The sequence below is a fragment of the Perissodus microlepis genome, chromosome 7, assembly GCF_051167445.1.
Source record: "Perissodus microlepis isolate ML-2025 ecotype Zambia chromosome 7, ASM5116744v1, whole genome shotgun sequence".
In the NCBI taxonomy this organism is placed as follows: domain Eukaryota; kingdom Metazoa; phylum Chordata; class Actinopteri; order Cichliformes; family Cichlidae; genus Perissodus; species Perissodus microlepis.
This window is the reverse complement of record NC_140467.1, coordinates 8,759,888-8,782,831: the sequence shown is the minus strand read 5'-3', so window position 1 is coordinate 8,782,831 and position 22,944 is coordinate 8,759,888. Positions and strand designations below refer to the sequence as shown.

Sequence of the window (22,944 nt, the reverse complement as noted above, 5' to 3'; positions counted from 1 at the left end):
AGGTCAGAGTAGTTGTCTTTTACTAAAACACAATGCAGGCAGCCTGTGTAGTGCATAGACTGTCATTTATCCATAGTGGCTCTCCTGCTTCTTCTCTGTAACTCATGGAGAACAATTAGATGGGTCTGGAAAACACCCTCAAATTTATTATTAGTTGTGGCAAACGTATACCAGTCATTACTGAATATTTGTTTCTAATGATTTTTAATGATGCTATAGGTGCTTCATTAGCTCTACCAGACTAATGACTGACTCATTGTTTACCTGAGCTGAGCATGACACCTTGGCTAGATTTTTCTTTTTGTCTTAAATATAACATGAACTCATTTGATGGAAAAGCAGCAGCATCACTGCCTCCTTCCAGGGTTGTTGTTCCCTGCAGAGATTGTTAGAGTGCTCTGTGTTGGAGAAGATTAGATGAAGAGAGCTGCTGCAGCAAGGTACTTTTTCAAAACCTCTCACTGACTGTTGTTTTCTTTGTTTTTCCATCATCCAACAGCTTGTTTCTCCCTTAGGTTAGCACTGCACAGAGATGTGAAAGTGAATGACAAAGCAAAGTATCTAGTTCCCTAAGATGGCAACAATGGTGCAAGACAGCACGCAAGCTCACACACACCATTGTGTATGAGGACTTCTGAGAAGTTCATAATGACTTGATCAAACAATGCTTGCCCAACCCTAGACTTTCCTAAACTCCATTGTGTAAAATGTAATAATTTTATGTGACTGGGACTAGCTTTCTAACCTCCATTCCGACTTCCCTCCATCACTATCAAAAACATTACCTTCCTCCTCACACACAGACTCACACGCACAGTTGTCTGTATGCAGAACGTACAGCACATATTAAATGCTCCCATGCCATGTGTTTCTTCTTTTCACTTGATTACATGCAGGTAGAGTCGCACTTTTGGTTTCCTGTCCACCTCACAGAAACATGTATGTGAGAATACATTAAAAAAATAGCTCCTGGTACTCTCTATCATCATCAGAAAATCAGCTGCCACATTCATTTGGATGGACAGTGGGATACATACTGGACTTTGAGGATAGAAACAAAGTATCGAACAGCGTTAGTATAGATCTGATACTGATACAAGTGTTGGTATCAATACTATCGATATTTGGATCAATCTACCCACCTCTATACTTTAAAAAGGGTCCCTCTCCTCCTCCCTCAGTTTGCCTCATCATCATTTTCTGATATTATAATTTACTTTAGAATAGAATAGAATGCCTTTATTGTCACTATACAGTTGTACAATTTATGGCCTTGCAAAATGTTTCAAAAACCGCGTCTTGGTTGTTTGTAGAGCTGCAACAGGCCCACACGCGGCGACTCTTGTGGTTATCAACTGAGTGAAGAGCCGTGATGCATTTATACAGCCGTATTTCGCACATCACTATGACAGGCGGAAGAAGAAGTAGTTCCTGCCAATCATTTAGACAGTCCCAATAATATAGTTACTTTCCACTGTGTTCCTATTAATCACAAATTACAAATTTACCACAAATTTCCTAAATATCGATATTTTGAAATAAGAACTGAGTCTAGATCACAAATATTTGCTATCGGAAGAATCGATATTCCAGTATCGATCCGCACATCACTATTTTAGGGATCTGACGCTTCATTACTATCAGTCAGACTTAAAGTCAGAACAGGATGGCATCCGGCCGCTTCACCTTTTTCGGCATTATTCTTTTGTGCACCTGCTCGGCTTCACCGCCGAATTTCGTCCTCATCTTCGCTGACGATTTGGGTTACGGGGACTTGGGCTGTTATGGACATCCCAGTTCACTCACTCCCAACCTGGACCGCCTGGCAGCTGAAGGGCTCCGATTCACAGATTTTTACAGCACCTGCCCCGTGTGCACCCCGTCCAGGTACCGGTGTAATCAGTACTGACTGTTTGCGTTTGTGAATAAAACAGAAATCAATCCGAGACTTAGCTCAACAGTTTTTTTTAAACTTTAAAGTAATGAAAGTGGCCGTGAAGTATGTTCAAAAGGTTCTGTTATTCATTTATTTATTGTTTTGTTTTGTTTTTCAAGTCGATTTGATCCTAAATTATTCTTTAAAGTTGTAACTGACAAATTATTAATGGGCTCATTAATAAATAAGTCATTTTAATGGTAGACTGCGTTATTGTATATATTGTGCATTAAATAGTTCTGCATTAATCCACTTAATATCTTTGTAGAACTGTTATGTTATATTTATTGCGGTTATTGCCGTCCTCTTGGTCTACATTCTTGAAAAAGAGATTTTTTTAATGCCAATGAGCATTTTACATTCATAATTAAAACATATATAAACGCCTCTTTGCGAAAAAACTGATTCTGAACCTCATGACACAAATGTTCCTCCTGGCTTAAAATTGCTTAATATCGTTGACGAGACATATGTTTAACATATGTTTCAAAGGTTATAGGCCAACCAGTCATTTCTAACAGTTTATTCTAGCAGTTCCAGCCACTATTGCTGTCTTCCAATTTGTCCTTAACTTCATCTCACTCTTATTGCCTGTTCTTATTGTCCTTATCTTCAACTTCATGCTGCTCTGTTGTATGTTAATTGCCCCTTGGGGATAAATAAAGTCTTCTGATTCTGATTCTGACATAGCTATTGAGGTCCTATAGTAATATAAAGTATTATTAAAATGGGAGAGGGGTAACTTTCTTCTAAAACTGAGTATTCTTGGTTTGAGAAATGGAAGATCGAAAACTTTTTCCAGTAAATTAATAAATAAATAAAATAAAAAAATATATATTTTTTAATTTAATTAAGAAAAAAATTAACAGAAAAGTGGGAAGACTTGGGAGAAACTGAGAAAGAGGGCTAAAAAAATACTGAGACGTGTCAAAAACAGGAAATGTTTATGATGGGTGAGATAACGGTGGCATCAGAGAACATCAGAGTTTATAGTTTCACCTGGCAACTTCATTCAACTACAAATAATGCTGTAGTCCTGTGCTTTGATGTTTCCTGCTGCAGAAAAAAATAGTGTATTAATAATGTATTAATAATCAATATCAATAATATTCCAGTGTTCAATCTAACAGCCCCAGGTTTGTGGCTCAGAGCTTTAGTCGCCCATGTATAATTGTATTGTGCTGCAGGATGAGACAAAGAAACCTTTTAATTTCTATATTTGTAAGTATTAATATAACTTAATTCATATTATATTTATATTTTCTATCATCTAAAAATCCAAAATAATGTTACTTAAGCCTTCAAATAAGTATGGTCTCGTACACTCTATGTACCCCCACCCAATGCTTGTTGCAGCTATTGCTGCCATATAAGATAGGACAGCTGCTGACAGCCTGTAATTTAAACATTGTAGACTAAGACTAAGTTAACATTTCATCTGCATATATTATTGTAACTTCTACAGCTTTACTTAGAGTTGATTGATGATAAGGTGGTTTGATGTAGGACTCCTGCCAGCTTTTTCACTATAAATGTTTAATGGTGGTTACAGTAACAAGCACTGCTTTTTTGGACCCTGGAAAAAAAATTACCCACTACACTTGAGGTCACCTCTTGGCAGTGACTCCACCTCTTTGCTCCTCAACATGTGTGTATACAAAATCAATCTTGTAATCAATCTTTTTATAGAAAAACCAGGGCCTACATGGGCTTAATGTAATGCTTGTCATCCACAGGCATGCTCTTAGATATATTTCTATTGCAGGTCTGTATTTAGTAGCAAATGTGTTAGAGTTGTGATAGAAGAGGTATGCAAGGCTTTGAAGAGCCCCGACACTCTGCTCTTTTTATTGATCTATCAAAAGCCTTTGACACTGTTGACCATGGCATTTTATCTCAGGGGCCATTAGAAATATGACTTTCAGACCAAGCAGTTGGCTGGATTTCATATTACCTTTCCCACCGTAGGCAGTATGTGCAGCTCAATGGTCTCTCTTCCAGTTTTTTAAATGTCACCAACGGAGTGCGGCAGGGTTATTTACTTTTTATGTTAATGACTTGGGACAAAATCTAAATGCGTCTGTCCATTTTTACGCAGATGATACAGTTATTTTGCTGTTGTGCTCATATTGTCAACGTGGTTTTCGAAAATGACAGTTACCTTTTGGTTGAATACAGTCACAGAGTCAGCTCAGACTGGTTGTAAATGCTGAAACACAAAAGTCATGTGCCTGCAGAAAGAGCATGCTTGCAGTACTTCCCTCTCTTGTATCTGCTCAAGGCATTATTATTGAAACTGTGGCCTCATACAAATACTTGGGTATTGTGATTGATAAAAATCTTTCCTTTAAGCCACATATTGACTTTGCGCATTGTGTCAATATTTGTTAATGACTTGGGACAAAATCTAAATGCATCTGTCCATTTTTTACGCAGCTGATACAATTATTTACTGTTGTGCTCATACTGTCGATGTGGTTTTTGAAAAATTACAGCTATCTTTTGATTTTATACATTCATAGTTGTCAGCTTTGGTTTTAAATCCAGTAAAAAACAAGGTTGTATTTTTCTCAAATACAAAAAGCATGCTTGTAGTACTTCCCTCTCTTGTATCTGCTAAAGGCATTTCTATTAAACTGTGGCCTCGTACAAATACTTAGATTATTATCAATCACAATACAATATTATCTGTTTCTCTTGTTGATATCACCTTTTTTTTTTACCCCTCCTAGATTATGATGATACAATTTACATGTCTCTGCACATTCTGCCTATCTGTGTACTCTGTTTTTATCACGGGGCATTAAGATTTATAATTGGCTGTAAACCTTTAACACACCATTGTACTTTATATTCTTTGGTTTACTGGTCCTTATTGGCCTTACCCAGGATGGTTCATTGGTATCATCTTATCTATAAATTTGTGGTTTGCTTCCCTGTTATTTATTAGATTACATGTCACATAAATAGTTTAGTCATAGCCTGTGGTCTGGACTTTATTACATTTACCATGCATCAGTTTATACAGAGTTCAGAAAGAAGGTATTCTCCTTTTCTGCACTGTCGTCATGGAAAACATTACAGAAGCTCTCTCAATTGATTTCACTTGCAGACTTTAAAAGACATAGAAATTACTTCGTGAAATCATTGCTGAGAACCTGTTTTTGATATGACTACATAAACATTAGCCATTTTTGCTCTTTTATTGTTTATTTTATTGTTATAGTTTTAATATGTTTGTCCGAAACAGGTCTCTTTTCTACATAAGACACTGAGTCTACCTGTATAAATAAAGCTCACATAAAATACATTTAAAAAATGAAGCATTTAAACAAAAATTATTTTTTAATTAGGTTTTCTCAATGAATCGCTGCAGCTTGAATTGATAGATCTGAGGTAATGAACATGGATCAGTTTAAATACCTGTGGTTAACCGTACAAAGCAACGGACTTTGCACAAAAGTGGTGAAGAAGAAAGAGCAGGCTGGGTGGAGTAGGTGGAGATTAGTATCAGGGTTTATTTGTGATTTTTGTGATAACACAAACCACACATTATCTCCTATGAGGTGTGGTTTGAGATCAATGGCACTAACAAAAAGATATTAGGTGGTGCTAAAGGTGGCAGCGTTGAACAAGACTTTCATTGGGAGTGACCAGCATAGAGAGAATGTAAAATGATTTTTCAGCTCAGATTTAAAGACGGGGGGTGGTAGGTGAGATGGAGGAAAGCGATCTGCTGTGGTGACCGCTAAAGGGAAAGAAGAAAAGATTGCTGTGATTCTTTGATGGAAGAAAAGCTTAGATGACGGAATTAATATTTGAATTAAGAGTAATTATTTTCAAGTTTCATTAAGTACATGAAATTTTTGTTGTTGCCTCTAAACTTTAGACATGCAACCAAAGTGATGAAATCTTCCCTACATGTCCTGTAGTTTTTCATCTTCCATTGTTGGATGAATTGATGAGTTTTCCTAAGTAAGAGTGTTCAAAATGACCCCACTATCTTTTCCACTGTTAATTAACTGCCTTGTTTGTTGTTTTTTTCCAAGGGCATCATTGTTGACAGGTCGCTATCAGACCCGGTCAGGAATCTACCCAGGCGTGTTTTACCCAGGATCTATAGGTGGTCTTCCTCTCAATGAGACCACCATCGCTGAAGTGTTAAAGCTCCTGGGCTACGCCACAGCGATCATAGGAAAGTGGCATCTAGGTGTTGGGCACAATGGCATGTTTCTTCCAACCAAGCAGGGCTTTGACCATTTCCTGGGGATCCCATACTCCCATGACATGGTCAGTGTGTTTCCAGTCTGTGCTACTTAAAATTGCTTCATGAAATGTATTTTTTTTTCACTATATTCACTTTATTATTCTTTACTCTGTACTGCTGTCTGTTAATTTTTCTATCTTGTCTTTTCTTCCCCAGGGCCCCTGTAAGAATCTGACTTGTTTCCCTCCAGATATAAAGTGCTATGGATTGTGTGATATTAGCAACGTAGTCGTCCCACTAATGGAGAATGAGGTCATCAAGCAACAACCAGTCAACTTCCTGGATCTGGAGAGGAGTTACAGTGACTTTGCAGCAAACTTCATAACCACATCGGTTGAGAAAAAACAACCATTCTTCCTCTACTATCCATCACATGTGAGCAACAAGAGCAATCTGAAAAAAATGCATGAATTAAAGTGTGCAAAATCAACCTTCTATTGAATGCAATCAAAGCTTTGGTTCGTCAGCTCTTTGAATGCCTAAAAATGTGTTTTCAAAATGGTAAATATCAGGATAATTCACAATTTTCTAGTCCTCTGGGGATAGATTCTGGTCCCTCAATAATCAATGTGATGTGCAATACCACTGATTTCCTTTCTTATCCCATATCAAGTAAAATCAGAGCTGGTATCAGTGATACTCATCCAATACCTAAGCTTTGAACAAAAACTTAATGTGTTTGGAAAACCGAAAGTTCTGTATTTCAAACTATATGTTCATAATGAGTACCAGATATCAGACTTCTTCTTCTTATTGTAATTATGAAGAATTATCACACAAGAAACAAACAAACCTGAAAAGTCAACTCCTGCATTTTAAAACATTCAGTAAACAATTAAAAACAAATGTGACTGATAGAAAATAATAATAAAGTTTAAAAACATTTTTATATATATATATGTCATTATCTATGTTTTGAAATAAACATATAAACAATATAAATATCAAATATTTTGAGTTGTTTTTTTATTTCTTAAAGCCTACAATGACTATTTTTGATTCCAGTGTCTGGAAAGGATTCCATCATAAACTAAAAATTTTTTAAACCAAATTACTAAAATACCAATATTCTAATAGGGGAATTGATTCTAGAACATAAATATCTGGTATCGGAAGAATCAATATTTCAGTATCAATGCTAACAACACTAATAACCACTTGTTTTCTTGCTTCAGCACACCCACTACCCCCAGTATGCCGGTATAGGGGCAGCTGGCCGATCTTTAAGGGGTCCGTACGGGGATTCCCTGTTGGAGTTTGACAACAGTGTAGGCCACCTGGTGGAAACTCTGGAGAGGACAGGAGTGATCAACAACACATTGGTCTTCTTTACATCAGACAATGGGTTGGTTTTCAGTTTATTATCATATTTGTTGCTAATCTATGAACTGTATTTACTGTTATTCCATTTTGGTATCTCATTTAATGAGCTTAAAAAGGTGACTGGACTTCTTTATGTTTAAATCTTTAAAGATCAAAGAACACTAGTTCCAATCTTTTTTAAAGTCTTAAGACTACTATGACGTGTATGACTGAGACATATTTCATTCAGTAACTTAAAGACAACAATGATGACTGAAATGCACTAGAGTTTTTGAGTTTAATTCCTCATGCTGACATTTAACCACCCTCCAGAAAAAATATTTTTCCTCTGTTCAGTAGTCAAGTTTCTAGCAGTCTTTGCACTCTTGTGATAATATTGCATTTATCATGTTTTATTAAATGGCATCTGTTTTCTTTCTCTGCATTTAGGCCTGAACTGATGCGCAGGTCCCGTGGAGGCATTGCTGGTCCTCTGAAATGTGGCAAAAGTACCACATATGAGGGAGGCATGAGAGAACCTGCCATCGCCTACTGGCCAGGGACCATCAAGCCAGGTCGGGACATTTTAGCAGTCTGCAAAAAGTCTAGACTACATTATCCTTCAAACACAAAAAATCCTGACCCACCCTTGATCTTGCCACACAGTTTGGTTACATTTAGTTTTACCTGCATGGTTTTTGGTGCCAGACTACTTGATCACCATTCAGATGGTAGGATCAGAAATTGCTGTAAATACCATTTACAGCCAATACAGCATTTCAGGCTGTTGGTTGTGGTGCAGTGGTGTGGGAAATACTTTTGGCACCTTAGTACTAATTGAGCATAGTTTAAATGTCAAAGCCTTTCTGCGATCAGAACCTCTGAAGACTGTTTGCAGCACCCTGTGTAATCTAATGTATGAATGTAGTTCTGAAGGTTTTGTTTGTTTATTCCATGAGCATTGCCTCTCTCTTTTTCCAGCATCAAAGTATACTATAATGAAAACAAAAATGTAGCCTTTAGTGATTCTTTTTTTGAACAAATTGTTTGAAGGTATTACTCATGAGATGGCCAGCACTCTAGATATCCTCCCCACATTGGCGCACCTGGCAGGAGCTGAACTACCACAGGTGATGCTGGATGGGGTCGATATGACGGATATCCTTGTTAAACAAGGAAAGGTAGGAGCATTGTATTTAAAGTTGTGCAAAAAGTCAAATAATGAAAAAACCAAGCTCATGTGTGTATTTTCTTTGTGTTTTACAGAGTAAAAGGGAGACCGTGATGTTCTATCCTGTAAATCCCAGTGAAGACTATGGCCTGTTTGCTGTAAGGCTGGGGAAGTACAAGGCCCACTTCTATACACAAGGTACTTATTAATTATTGCATGCTCATACTGTCAAACTTTAGCTGGTCTTGACTCCTGCTTGTTCACCTTTGTACATCAGGTGCTTTCCACAGCAGTACTACACCAGACAAAGACTGCTCAGCACTGCGCAAGACTCACGACCCTCCTCTGATATTTGATCTGGAGGCTGACCCATGTGAGCTCTATCCTCTATCAGTAGATGAATCTGACATCCAATCTGTGCTGCAACAGGTCAAGACAGTTAAGGAGCAATTTGAATCCTCCATGGTGTTTGGAGAGAGCCAAATGGCAAAAGGAAAAGACCCCAGCCTCGAGCCTTGCTGCAACCCTGAGTGTAGCCCCAAACCTAGCTGCTGTCATTGTTGATGAGAAACATTGCTGCAGCTCCTAATGACAATAAAGAAAGAGAAAGTTGAACTGCAGTGCTGCTCTCTTGTAGAGAGTGGAGTTTTAATTGCTAGAAATTAAGAAGCAGTGTACAGGCAATGTGCTTCCTTAGTGAGGAGATGATCTTCCAAGATTTAATACTGTCTCAATTCAGAAATTATGTTTAACAGTGTACTGTATTTCCTTTCTTCTATGCTTTGAGTATTTTATTCTTTGATTTTTTAAAAAAAAATTATTTCTACTTCGGGAATTCTTTGTAAGCCCTTTTCACTCACACAATTAGGATTTAACCAAACAATGAGGACAACAATAAAGGTTCAGACATCAAGCATATATTTTATTCATAAGACCAAACCCATGACAAGGCGAATGATTTTTTTTTTTCTTTGTTTTCCCTTGAACTTTACAAGTCCTTGTTTTTAAAGATACAAGATAAGATATGTTTGTTCTGTCACATACTCTTTTGCTCTAGGTATACAGTGAAGAATCCTGTTAAAGTAATAAAGTCAAAAGTTGATTTAACTGTTGAAGTACTTCTGAGCGGCTATATTGGACTAGATCTTCAGTGGTTGCTCTTGTGTAGCTGTGTGAAAAGAAGTATTTTAACTAGGCTGTAACAAGATAGAAAAACAGAATCAGAGGCAAGTAGATACAGATCAGAGATGGGTCACACTGTTGGAGCTCAAATGCGATTACTATAATCGGCAAGACACAATAATAGTTTTCCAGTGGCAGCTGAATGAGTCACTATTCAGCTCTAACAGCAGATTGGTCAGTAGTTTGGTTGTGTGTCACACACTAGTGATGTCACATTTCACAAATGTGCCCTAAATGTGCTGCTGCTGAAGCCTGTTTGTAGAGAGTTATGGAGTCTTCAGGAACCTGAATGCCAGCTGTGTGACAGACTGAGATTACACCGTGTGTTAAAACATGTAAAGACACTGAAATAAAATTATTGCAGATCACAGATATTTGTGTGTTTTTCGTTCAGGGGTTTTCATCTGCTCGTGATCTTTTTTAAACTTCTTTTTAATTCATGTACATATTCATTTTCATAACATACTCAACATAAAGGACACAGCACTATCATAGATTTGCTATTGTATATACACGATCTAACTGACAGCAATACATATGTAGATAATACCCTCTCTCCTGCCATGTCAACTTTCAGTGAATCTTTAACACTGAAATCCTGCAAATAGGATGTGTTTTTTCTGCTGGACTGACTGAAAGCAGCATAAAAAGATGCTAAACAGTGTCAGAGAGAACAATGGGGGTGATTGGGGAGGTGGGCTTCAGCTACTCCCACCTCCATATAAGGTGCTTGACTGCAAGCCATGGTTTGACGCTCCAACCTCCTTCATTCACCTTTTGTGTGACAGGTGAATGAAGGTATAATTAAACGTGGAAACGCATCACTCTCCTTGTTCACCATGCTTAAACATTAGATAAATGCCCAACCATTAACAAAAGTGTAAATCTGACATTTTAAAGGTTTGACTCCACTGGAATACCACGTATCAGCAGGACACTCCCCTATCAATCGATCTAGTCATTCCTTTTCCCTCATTGAAACTGAAATGGAGACCAGGAAAGCGCTGAAAGGCAGAGTTAAACAGTCAGAGATGTGAGAATATGGCTTTTCAGAGGGCTTTAGCTTTCTTTCATCTAAAAGTGGCATCAGCCATATAAAGCACACACTGATCTAATATTTTGCAACTGTACCAGCTGGATGACTTGCTATTGAAGCTCTAAGAGCAGTGCAACTTTGAGAACAGGAGGGAAGTAAATTTGCTCTGTCATTCAGATTTGCTGAGAGTTACTGTCCCTAATTCCAAAATGAATATATCTGCAGAGCAAATGACATTCAAAGTTCATCTGAAGTCAACTCATCGAACCTCTCTGAAAACTGCAGTTAATCCTGTCAGAGCGATACATCAAAAGCAAGAACAAAATTTCCCACCTTCAGTCTCAACTGTGAGCATTTCTTAATTAGTCTGAATGAGGCGCCTGAATGTCTACTCTCTATACATGTATTTACAACACACTACGATTTGTACACAACACAGGGGTAAGCTTGGACCAAGGACCGCTCGCTGTACTCTCTGTCTCTCTCTACTTTGCTCCAATGTCACTATAAGTATAAATTAAATGACCTGTTTTTCAGTATTGAACAAAAACATATATACAGTTAACTCAAACGCCGACGTCTTGATTCGACACCATTCCTTTACTGATTGTTGAGCTGCTTGCCATTCACTTGGATATGTGTATTTCTTGGTGTGTCTGTGTGCAGTAATCCTACTAGCCATGCATTGAAAAGTGATACAGCAGTAGTAGGTACATTGTTTTCATCTCAAAAGAAGAATCTTGAAATAAACAGGTGCTCAGCATCTTAATTTTTATATCATAGAAAAAGATTAACTAAACAGGCAATCAATCCATTGAGATCATGGAAATAAACAAAGAGAAAGGGATGAATGAAATCAGTCAGATGTCTAGCATACTGTAGAAATGAAGATCCCAGGTTTAGAGGGACAGAAGAGTATTTTACAATGGAGCGAGAAAAAAAAAAATCCCCACTGACAATGCCCTCTGGTGGCAAAATTGATGAACATACACAAGCTGTGGAGGAAGAAGGTTGTCATGGCAACATTTCTCACTCCAGGTAGATGTCCTCAGTGGGGCAGGCGTATTCCAGATGCTCTTGGTAGTACTCCTGGAAGGCTCGTCTGCAGAAAATACAGACATATGAGGACTAAAGATTTACCTGTGAGATAGTATTAGATATTTTTAGATTCAGTTTTGTACGGCTGTTTAGTGTTTCTGATGTTTCACAATGTTTGTATGAAAGACACAAAAACAGAAGTTGTTTTTCACAAATTCTGGTTGACTTAATGGCAAGAATCTGATGGATGAAAGATTTCTGCCGCCTCCTCTTAATCCAGCCTCAGAGAGTGGGCTAATGTGCATCTTTAATTATTCAAACACATTGTGGCTGAATAATACATGAGTAATTCTGCTGCCATTTAACCCTACACAGGTACACACACATATGGCTAGTGTGCAAATAACAAAAAAACCCCAAACTGGATTGCTGTCAAGCATTCTGCAAAAGAAATTTGTAATAAAATGCACTTTAATCCAGACTTTGAGATCAGATTCCAGCAAAGATATGTGCAAGTAGTAGCTGAATAGTCATTTTTATTACTTAAATATGTCAAATTAAGCACCGTGGCTTCTACTGTAATATATACAAAAAATGCAAAGTGAATACGATCCCTTAGTTTGAGAACTTAAACGGTCAAAATCAGTGGTGTTTTTTAATGATTTACTTTAATTTTATTTATTTTTTTAATGTATTTGTGTTTTTTTTAGTTAAAATACATAACAAAAGTTATTTTTTGAGTTCTTTTTTTCCTTTCTTTCTTTTTTTTATTTTTGTAGCTACGGCCCTCAGCGGCTGTGGAAATGGACATACCCGACACATTCTGCTACAGGTCGCATTGACTCCTGGGACACAAACACATGGCAAGCAAATCTGTTCAGCATTGGGTGCTTAGTGATGAAGCCAAAGTAGCTGCAGAGAGAACAAAACAGTGTGATGCAATCAGTCGGATGTTACACTGTACGGTGGTAGCAGGATGGGCAGAAGATGGATGCTTGATTACCAATTGTTCCTCGGATGGCATCCACAGAATGAGATGTTCTTCATCTGGAAGAAGTGACTACATCTGTCATACTAAATATAGACAGAGACAGAAAAAAAAAGTAGAGTTCAGTCACTGATGAAGCAGTGCAACATAATCCCAAAGCAAAGGGACAACTGATTACCTGAGTAATCATGTCATTTATGTTTATTTGTCTTATACCTCATCAAGGGATTCATATTCATCCTCCAGGCTCATAATCAGTTTGACTCCTTGCAAGCTAATCTCCAGCTCACATAGAGAGGGAGGTCGCACATGTACCGTCCGTTTTCTCGATATTGCAATCTAACACAGAGAGAAACCACATTTGTATCCTGCCCATAGTAAACAATCCATAATAGTAAAAGTGTAAATGTGCTTTTCTTACCTTCTGCATAGCAGCACAGAGAATGCCGTTGCCTTGGTGATAAGGTACCTCAACAGACCCCAAAAACTGCACGCTGAAAGTTTCAATCCACGCTGGATTCCTTTTCATTCCTACGGAGCGTAATATGCATAGAAAATGTGATCGTTCTGTGTGTTTCGAAAAAAAAAGCAAAAAAATAAGCCGCTGTATTCTTGCACTCACCCAGCAGCTCTTTGGATTGACCTATGACCTCATGAGCATAGAAGGCAGGGAAGATGCCCCTCTCCCCTGTCCGCATGTTATAGCCTCTGTACCAGTAGTCGTCCTCTTCTTCCTCCACGTATAAGGGATCATCCACATCCAGCTCCAGCTCATCTGCATGCCTGGGAATGAACCTGCAGAGGGCAGCAGAGAAGTCAAGGGAAAAAAAGGAAACTGCCTTTGTAAAAAGATGTTTCCTTACATGATGTCCCTGCTCCTATAGACCTGAGTTATTTTGATCTTTTATGGGTTTTAGGCGACTCCCTGTGGGAGGCTTTGATGAAACAGCTGGGAAAGAAAGATAATAGGGTGGGTAGAGGAAGGCAAAGAGTTGTAAATATGGGGTATTTTGAATGAGACCTATGGTTAAAAAAAAGTGAAATTATTTGTACACAACATGTACTGTGTAATACCGAGGCACTGTTTGCCTTTTCTCTTCTTGTCTTTGTCTTTATGGGTGGCAAAGAGATGCATGTGATGTCTGATCTGTCTTCCTCCCCAAAATAATTAGTGTTGCCCAAAAGTTGATTCTGTTCATCTGGACACGTTTTCAGTGGGAGAAACGTTTCGTCACTCACGTGATTTCTTCAGTCTCAGCTGACTGCAGGTTTCCCCAATCTTATAAACAGTACATTTGCATAATGATTTAAACTATCACCACTGAAGGAACAATGGGCTGGGAGGTCAACCCATTGGGAGGTTGACCTCCCAGCCCATTGTTCCTTCAGTGGTGCTAGTTTCAGGCTTGAGTTTGTTTTACCTGTAAACTGCTCTGTGTGTCTGGTCCCTCTCTTCTCCATTGATGGTACAAGAGAAAAGTCCAAAGGATTCTGTGCCTACATGGGAAACAGATATGACTGAGATTATTTTAAAAAAAATGTTGTTTTTTCTGTAACCTGTTGTTTGTTGAGGAACATTTATTATGCAAATCTGTAAGGTGAGCTCTAAATGAAGGGTAATGGATTATATCAAAAATGCAATGAAAATGGGGCTGTTATAATGAGCTTTTTTATTATGCAAATCACCCTTTATTAGAGATATAAATCTTGAGACAAGAGGTCTGCCTGATGATGTTCTGGTAGAGCCCTCCCATCAGTCGTGTGTGGGCACCCTGCCATATTTAGATCACATCTTAGTATATCATTTTGACAGTGATGAGTTGAACTCTAATACATTATTCATTCTAAGGGCAGGCTGTGAGTGGATAATTTTAGAAATAATGCTGAAGGAGTCAGGATTTTTGGACAGAGCCAGGCCAACTGTCCCCCCAACCTCCCCCCTTTTCTTATCCTTAATGTAAGATAACACCCACCGGAGCATCATCTCATTTTTAGGGGTAATATTTTAAAGCAGTCTCGATCTTCTCTTTTACCTCTCGGGAAGAGATAAGAATGAACACTTTCTTAAAATAAGAGAACAGAATTGCTTATGACTTACTGGAGGAGCGGGAGGTGCTGTTGACAAACACATTGAGAAATTTCTTGGAGAAAGGGAGATCAGCTTCGGGAGAAGAGTCTTCAGAAGAGCTCAGAAGCTCTGGCCTCACTTCCTCCTCCTCATCATGACCATAGTCTAAGTTAGCAGTCCCCAAAGGCTCCTCATCGCAAAGAGTTGAAAGCTCACTGTCATCACTCAGAACAGAAGTGCACCTGAGAAGGCAAGTTGAATCCCAATTTAAGGCGTAATAAACATTTGTAATGCAAGTTTATGTTAATATAAGGTGCACAATAAGGAAAATTGTTCCAATTTCATAACTAAAGGACAGATTTTTGTGTCAGACTCACTACACACTCTATTTACTGGCTTTCAAACATATTATCAGACCATACCTTTTAAGGCTGACCAATTCCAGTGTAGTATTCTCATCCACCACTAGTGTGTACTTCATGGAGTCATAGGCCAGTCCATCGTCTTCATTTGACTGCCTCAGAGCCAGGTCTTTCTCACACAGTGGGAGGTCATGATCAGGTAAGGGATGATTCTGCACGCTGGAATCAATGGGTGGTGAACTGTCCAGCTCTAAGTCGCTACCTCTACGGGACTGCTTCCTTAAGCCACCTAGGAATGGATAAGAGTCTGCATCGTCCTCTTCTTCATCATTGTCTGTGGAATAAGTGAGGCTGAAGCATCGGTTAGTCTGAGCACTGGGTATGTCGAGTGTCAGGCTGTGTTTGACTTCTGTGATACGCTCGAGGGAGGCTGAGGAACGGCTCGTTGGCTTGGGCTCCGTTTCTCGTCCTTCATCTTTGTCGCTGATCACACTCTCACTAAGGCTGGGTGAGTCGAGATCTTTCCTCCCCTCCAACATCATCAAGTCGTTATTGGGCTCGGGATCATCTTCTTGTCTCATCGCATTCTTAGATGGTTTATCTACAAAGTTCTTGTCACAGTCTTTAGTAGTATGCAAAGAGCTGTTTGCACAACGCTCTAAAATCAGTGGGGTTATGGTATCAGCGGTTGGATTGCTCATGTAGAGATCAGAATTTATCACTGTTGCTCCTTTTGAAGACTGCATGTTAATACTTCTTGATTCTTCACTTTCTTCGTCTCTTTCCTGTGATCCATTCATTCCAACTTTCTTAGCTTGGTCCTCATCATTGAAGCCATCTCCATCTCCAATGTCGGAGGATGGTGAGATGGTATCAGACACAGACACTTTCCTCTTGAAACACTCCTCAGGACAGCTGATTGGGTAGGAGCCCTCTGAGATCATCCTGTTGACCAAATTGCTAAGCAGCCATGGAGAGTCCGAGTTCTCACTCAGGTCATCTTCGCTTTCAGATTCAGACTCTCCTTCACTTCCATCATAATCATCTGAGCTTGGCATTAGCCTGGGCCCCACTGGCAGGTAGAAGGAGCGTTTGAAGCTCTCTAGGCTGTGATCTGGTTCTATCTGCAGCACCATCTGTCTGGAGAGACTATCCTCACTGCATTGAGCTGGAGGAAGAGTCTCATCTGGGTCAGCTTGGTGCTCGCAGGGCAGGTCTTCATACACATTCTGCAGCCCTGTAAGAGCTTGACCATCGTCGTAGGCCTCATGGGGTAAGATGGGTGAATCAATGGGAGATGGTGTAGCAATTGTGGGTGAGGGTAGTGGGGATGGAGAGGGTAGAGGAGAGCCTTCTTTGATTGGATCTGGCTGACCTAGAAGTAGAGATGTTTTCAGACCAACAATTCCACTGTCCTGTTCCAACTCTGTGTCTGGATCCAGTTCCTGATCTGACGTAGGTGAGCTGGCCTCCTCGATGGAGTTGGTAAGGTGAGATGAGCGTCCACTACTACTTTCATCACTGGTCAAGTCCAGCTCTGTCTCTGAGATTGATGAGATCATGTTGGAGACAACGGGACCACCACAAGAAAATGCTGCTTCCAGCTCCCCTTCAATGTCAGAATCAGAGCCTGGAGAGCTGAGGTCTTTGTCCTGGTCTGAAGTCACATAACCCCGTTGGTTCATATCTGCTATTCCTGGGTCTGAGGATGGAGAGGTGGAGTCGTTAGCTGCTGCCTCCACATTAGACGCTTCTTGAGCATCTGAACTGTTGGACTGGTCGATATTTTCTGAGCGGCTAGATGAAACATAACTAGAGAAGGAAGCTAGCTCAGAGGGTTCAATGGAGGGGAACTCCACATATGATGAGTGATTCTCCTTACAAACCATATCGTAGGCCTCCTTACACATAAACTCTACGTCAAAGTCCTTCTCCAGCTCCTCGTCAGACAAGGGTGTATCTGCACCATCGTTAGCTCCAATGGGTGCGGTGGATGACAAGCAGCGGCTGGTTCCATCGGGATCTAGGTCATTCTCTGGCTCCATACCTGACTCACTGGTGATGGTGTAGGTATCAGTAGCACGCCGGTTTGAGTGCTTGTGGTTGTGGTCGCTGTTGAGATCGTGGTCCACCTCTGTGTCCGAACACTGGGAATGCTCATCTAGGGAGGGTGCTCTGGTTGTCTGTACTGAGGGATCAGCCTTTGGATCAGTAGCATCACGAGAACATGGGTGAGACTTATGTTGACCAAACGAGCCTATGATGACAGGTGAAAAAAAAAACAGAGATTAGAGGCTGGTACGTGATTTTGAAGTTAATTATGGTGAGATTGCATAATGAAATAAGCTGACATGTGAGAAGAGTTTACAATTAATGAGAGCAGATGAGAATAAAGCAAAAAAAACAAAAAAACAATGATTGTCAATGTAAAGAAATCCACAATGAGCTGAAAATGGAAAGCAGCATGAACAAGTTCAGCAAAAGTTTCATTGTCAAAACCATAAATATATATATATATATATTTTTTTTAAGTATTAAAAAAATATGATTTGGTTCATGAGAATCAGCATGCGAGATTTTTGCTGCTCTTGTGCATCACTGAAGTCAAATTCACATCACAATACAGCACTAAATAGCAGTGATCAATGAGATGATCTAAGCTTGCTGAGCTGGCCTTCTTGTTACCGTATTCGGGCCTCTCTCGCCTGTTGCCCTCCATGTCGCAGAGGAGGGGCCTATGAGGAGACTGGGGGTTTCCGCCCTCCCCTGTCTGATTTAGTGGAGTACCTTTGCTCTGGGATCCTGGGACCTGGGATATTGGAGAGGCTGGGCACTGGCCTGTCACATGGCTACCATCCTCCAGACATGAGTGGGTTGGAGACAGACGACCTGGAGGTACAATAGATTTTTATCCCCTGTGTGTTATACAGTTCATAATAGTATCTGAATAGAATTATCATGTGGAACAATTACTAAACAAAAATAGCATTAAAATCCAGTAGGACGGTCTTTCTATAGGATTAATAGATTAGCCTATTATTTAATATTAGTTATACGTTTTAAAGCTTATACAAAGAATATATTTGTTTTGTGAAATAGAAAGCCAAATAAAAATATAGAAGAAAACATACAGTATAAAGTCACAGCATTTCTTTTTCCAAATAAATAACTAATGATGTTCTAACCCTGTGAGGCTGGGTTGCGCAAAGAGTCCTGCCAGCTTCCTTTCTTTGGGGATAGACTGCTATTGTTGTTCAGTGAATCCTAAAGATGGCAGAGAGACAAACACTATTGTTAGTGATAAATTGCAAACAACTATTTCGAAACACATGTCAAACAGTTTGTTGATGTAATGTGTTTGGAATCAGAGCCTCAGTATGCTTACCTGCGACACAGCAGTGGTTAGGTTCAGTGTGGTGGGTCTGCTCTTTATGGTGCCAAGAGTAGGAGAAGGAGGAGGGGAGGCTGAGGGGGAGGGAGGTGCATCAGGATCAACCTCTTCATCCTCTTCCTCTTCATCCTCCTCATCTTCATCTTCATCATCAATCATCTCAAACTCTTGAAAGTCGTCCTGAAAGGAGCAGACTGGGTGGTGTATGTCATTCTTCTCCAGAATAAGGGAGTCCTGAGACACACACAGAGAGAGAGTGATCCACATCTTTATTATCAGCGATATTATTAAAGCATCAGCTGTTCTGACAACAGAAAAGAAACAAGGAGGAGAACAGGCCTGTCTGAGAAATCAGTAAAATTAGAAGAGCAATAACAAGGAAAGAGAACTAAACATATACCAACACCAGCAGTGGTCAGCTCCCATGCACACTCATGAATACATGAATGTGTGTTTGTACATAAACCAAAGAAGTTAAGTGTGGCCCTCAACAATGTTTTGTACAGCATTTTTTTTAAACATTATAGAGTATTTTATGATTTTTTTTATATAATAATACAACAAAGAAAAATCATTTTATAAGGAATTATTACAGTTTTGTATACATAAAAACTATAGCTTGCAAAGCATGCAAAAAAAAAAAAGTCCACAATGAAGGCTAAATCTTCACTCATAATCCAAAGTTGAAATGGCAGCTGACTTTTAGAATATAAGTTTGTTTTTTTTAATGATGAGAACTCAAAATAATTATTTTAGACCTGGATTAAGGGTTTGTCTAATGGGGTGATTTGAAACAAAGAGAATATAAATGTGCTAGAGCTGTAAAGGAGCACAACAGATAAGCTTTACAGTATGTTTCAATCTTATTTTTGAGTCTTCAGACCAGTTTTTGCATAAATGCTTTTAATGATTTTCTTTGATTTCCTTTTCCTGTGTGAACAGATGATTCTACAGCATTCCAGAAGATTATTGATGGCTACTGAGATATTTAACCATATAGTGGCTGTGTATGTACACTTTTTATACTTTTTTCCAAAATAAATTCAAAATTTTAACACAATTCTTTTTTCTAAGTCATTAAAGACATATTCTGCACAGTTATTCCACCCTGGAAAAGGAACAACTCAAATAAATCACTAAAAGCCTAAAATTAATGACATTAAGGCACATGATAAACATTTGACCACAACTGTACAAAGTCACAATGCAAAACATTTTCAGAAAGTCAAACAGCAGACCAGTAAAGTCGATGAACTGCTCCAAGAACAAAGGGGAGACGTAATGCAATGATTAAGGATAAGGAGGGGTGGGGGCCGCTGACATGAAAGTGGATCAATCAGACGTGTCTCAGGTTTCAGCTAGTTTACCGGAAACCAATGTAGTAAATGACTTTCAGGTTTCATAGGCTACACATTCATTGGCCTGCTTGTGTGTTTTGCTATACGTTCCAATATGTACTGATGGAGCAAAGGTAATAATACAGGCTTAACTACTAAACTATGAGACTAATTCTCGAAGGGCTGTCGTATGAACATACATTTTAACGCATTTTAAGTATTTTTTAAATAATATAAATGCCTCAAGTAGGACTCAAGGCTACTCAACTACAATCATCTCTACAAAATATTTCCCTAAGGAACTAGAACAACTGAGTGAAAAAACCAACACTCATGCAAGTTTTTAAAAAAGAGCATGATCACTCCACCAAATATTTGTGGGTGTTTTTTGTTTTTTGTTTTTTTTTTGTTTAAATCATCTCTCCCCTGCTTTGAATTTTATAATGGAGTTCCAAGGATTGATTTGCCTGCTTGTTTATTTTGGACAGCACAGCAGTTTCTCCACCTCTCAGTGCAGTCTGTTTAATGGAGGAATCAAAGCTCACTCTCTCATCCATCTACCGCTTACAATTCTGCTGATGCTGGATGGAGCCACTTTGTGCCACAGCGACTGAAACGCACACTCAGTCTATACCCATCAAGTACACGTGATATTGCATATCAACATCTAATTAACATATCTATTTTTGCATGAATGGTCTATTAAGATGCAATCAAATGTTTGCAGCAAACACTGAACCATTACTATCCATCACTGAGGATATGTGACCTATAACTCCATGAGTGTGTAAAAATCTACAGATTCATCAGTGAGCTGTGAAAATGTCACATCTGCCAGGGAAAATACTTCCTGCTGTCAGGAGACAAGGCCACCTGACAGACAGGCAGGTAGAGAAAAAAAGAAAAACTATAAATAAGAATTGTACGTTGGCAGCATTCAATCTCCATGGTCTTCAGTTCCCAAGGCCATCCCCACTAACCCTTTGACTGTCCCTCCCCTGTCACTCAGCAGACTTGAGCAAGCATGCCCTCATTCATAGTCATGTTAAACAGCTCTGTTCTTACATAGCAGTTACCAAAGAAACATTGCGGTTACAAAAAAAATAGTTGGAGAAAATAAGCTTTTTGATCTCTAATTAAGAGACGAGAGCCTTGTTCAGCATGGCTAACTCTATCTACTGATTCTGCTGGTGCTGCATATCAGAAGATCAGTAAGATGGCAGCTCCATTTTAAACTAATTCCCCAGTGGAGTGAAAGGAAGCTTTGGGTTTCATGGAGCTGTGCACTATCATGACTAATGACAGCAGAAACTATAAGAGAAAGTTATCATTATAGAGTCACCATTATAGAGGTGTGGAAAATGTCATCGGCAACCTATAGAAGGCATGTATCTGATACAAATCTAAGATAATTAACACTAGCTCCCTAAATGTTTAGGGCATGCTGAACCTTTATTCTTTGCCCAGAATAAATTTTCATTTGGTTTTGGGATGAATTATGTATTTAGAAGTGTCTCTTTTCATCTATATATTCCTTTAATGCATAAAAAGACATTTCTTTTCCACAGGCACAACTGTAAAAGTATAGAAAAAAGCCAGTTCTCCTATCTAGAATAGAATAGAATAGAATAGAATTCAACTTTATTGTCATTGCACATGTCACAAGTACAAGGCAACGAAATGCAGTTTGCATCCTTCCAGAAAGTGCTTTAGCCATAATATAGATATATTACAAAATATATATTAGCAGTAATATAGATATATAGATATATTACAGAAATGGGTCTGTTATAGGTATAAGGGTACAAAATATGGGTATGTTATGGGTATGTTACAATGTACACGGTATGAAGGTATGCAATGAATATGCTATAACTATAAGAATGTACAGGCTGTCTGTCTGTCTATCTAATTTTATCTGTCTGTATGTGGGTGCATGTAAAAGTGTATGACACATGATGGACTCCATCTTTCAGTGTATCATTTATATTTCCACATTTTAAAATCAGAGTTGCATCACAGCTGAGACACAGGCACCCCTGCTCTGTCACATACTGAATTATGCATGTGCTCATGCCATTCAATCGGGGGCTCTGGAGAGGCAGAGATGCTATTAGAAGGACAGAAAGTCAAGAGTCAGGGGCAGGGGTGCCCAATCCTAGTCCTCGAGAGCTACTGTCCTGCAGTTTTTAGATGCATCCCTAATGGTTTGATTACCTCTTCAGCATGCCATCAAGTTTGGCAAAGGCCTGATAACAAGCCATTCATTTGATTCAGGTGTGTCAAAACAAGGATGCATCTAAAACCTGCAGGACGGTAGCTCTCGAGGACTGGGATTGGACACCCCTGGTCAGGGGCAACGCGAGGCAGAAAAGAGTTGTGTGTTTGTTTGGGTGATACACAAATAAAAGGCTTGGGATTGTGGTTGCTCTTGTTTGAAAGCTTGAAAGAATACCATCAAAGTGAACCAATAGTGACATTAAAGATTGTGGAAACGAACAACTAGGGCCAAAAGTGCTGTAGAATTTTGACATATGGTTGTGAATAACTGCTTCCTCGATCAGAAATCACATGTGTCTCGTCGATTTGGTCACGTGTGTGTGTGTGCCTACCACAAACCCAAAGTGTTCTGCAGATTAAGACTTGAACACCATAACAAATTAGAATTAATCAGAGTGGGGGATTGGGGCCACAGGATAATCTCACTGTTCAGATTGGCTGTTCGTCCTAAACATCAAAGACGTGCTGCCCAATATGAGCAAATCGTGCTGACATCAAAACCAAAAGCTTCTTTCTTCATCAGCACAGTGTGGTGCATGAGGAAGAGACTGCTGTTTCTGCTGATGAGGAGCTGCCAAACTGTCAT

The 22,944-nt window shown here is 39.2% G+C and overlaps 2 protein-coding genes across 3 annotated transcripts in view; one reads left to right on the top strand and one right to left on the bottom strand.

Annotated features, from left to right (window-relative positions):
* Positions 1 to 2: 2 nt before the first annotated feature.
* LOC146382513 (arylsulfatase A-like) lies at positions 3 to 9,849 on the top strand. Its single transcript, XM_084933193.1, has 8 exons — positions 3 to 1,887; positions 5,986 to 6,226; positions 6,360 to 6,578; positions 7,379 to 7,548; positions 7,956 to 8,080; positions 8,559 to 8,686; positions 8,772 to 8,874; positions 8,954 to 9,849. The coding sequence occupies exons 1-8, from the start codon at positions 1,667 to 1,669 to the stop codon at positions 9,238 to 9,240; spliced, it is 1,494 nt and encodes a 497-aa protein (XP_084789319.1). The 5' UTR covers positions 3 to 1,666; the 3' UTR covers positions 9,241 to 9,849.
* Positions 9,578 to 22,944, bottom strand: part of mapk8ip2 (mitogen-activated protein kinase 8 interacting protein 2) — a 28,244-nt gene continuing 14,877 nt past the window's right edge. The window contains exons 3-14 of one of the 2 annotated variants that reach the window (XM_084933184.1): positions 18,736 to 18,975; positions 18,536 to 18,614; positions 18,036 to 18,239; positions 15,411 to 17,607; positions 15,019 to 15,230; positions 14,342 to 14,417; positions 13,543 to 13,715; positions 13,342 to 13,451; positions 13,137 to 13,259; positions 12,936 to 13,006; positions 12,746 to 12,844; positions 9,578 to 11,996 (exon numbers count right to left, since the gene is read on the bottom strand). In XM_084933184.1, the coding sequence (XP_084789310.1) occupies positions 11,924 to 11,996; positions 12,746 to 12,844; positions 12,936 to 13,006; positions 13,137 to 13,259; positions 13,342 to 13,451; positions 13,543 to 13,715; positions 14,342 to 14,417; positions 15,019 to 15,230; positions 15,411 to 17,607; positions 18,036 to 18,239; positions 18,536 to 18,614; positions 18,736 to 18,975 (3,657 nt within the window). In that variant the 3' untranslated portion in view covers positions 9,578 to 11,923. The remainder of the gene's footprint in view (positions 11,997 to 12,745; positions 12,845 to 12,935; positions 13,007 to 13,136; positions 13,260 to 13,341; positions 13,452 to 13,542; positions 13,716 to 14,341; positions 14,418 to 15,018; positions 15,231 to 15,410; positions 17,608 to 18,035; positions 18,240 to 18,535; positions 18,615 to 18,735; positions 18,976 to 22,944) is intronic. The other variant, XM_084933185.1, reaches the window with a different exon arrangement.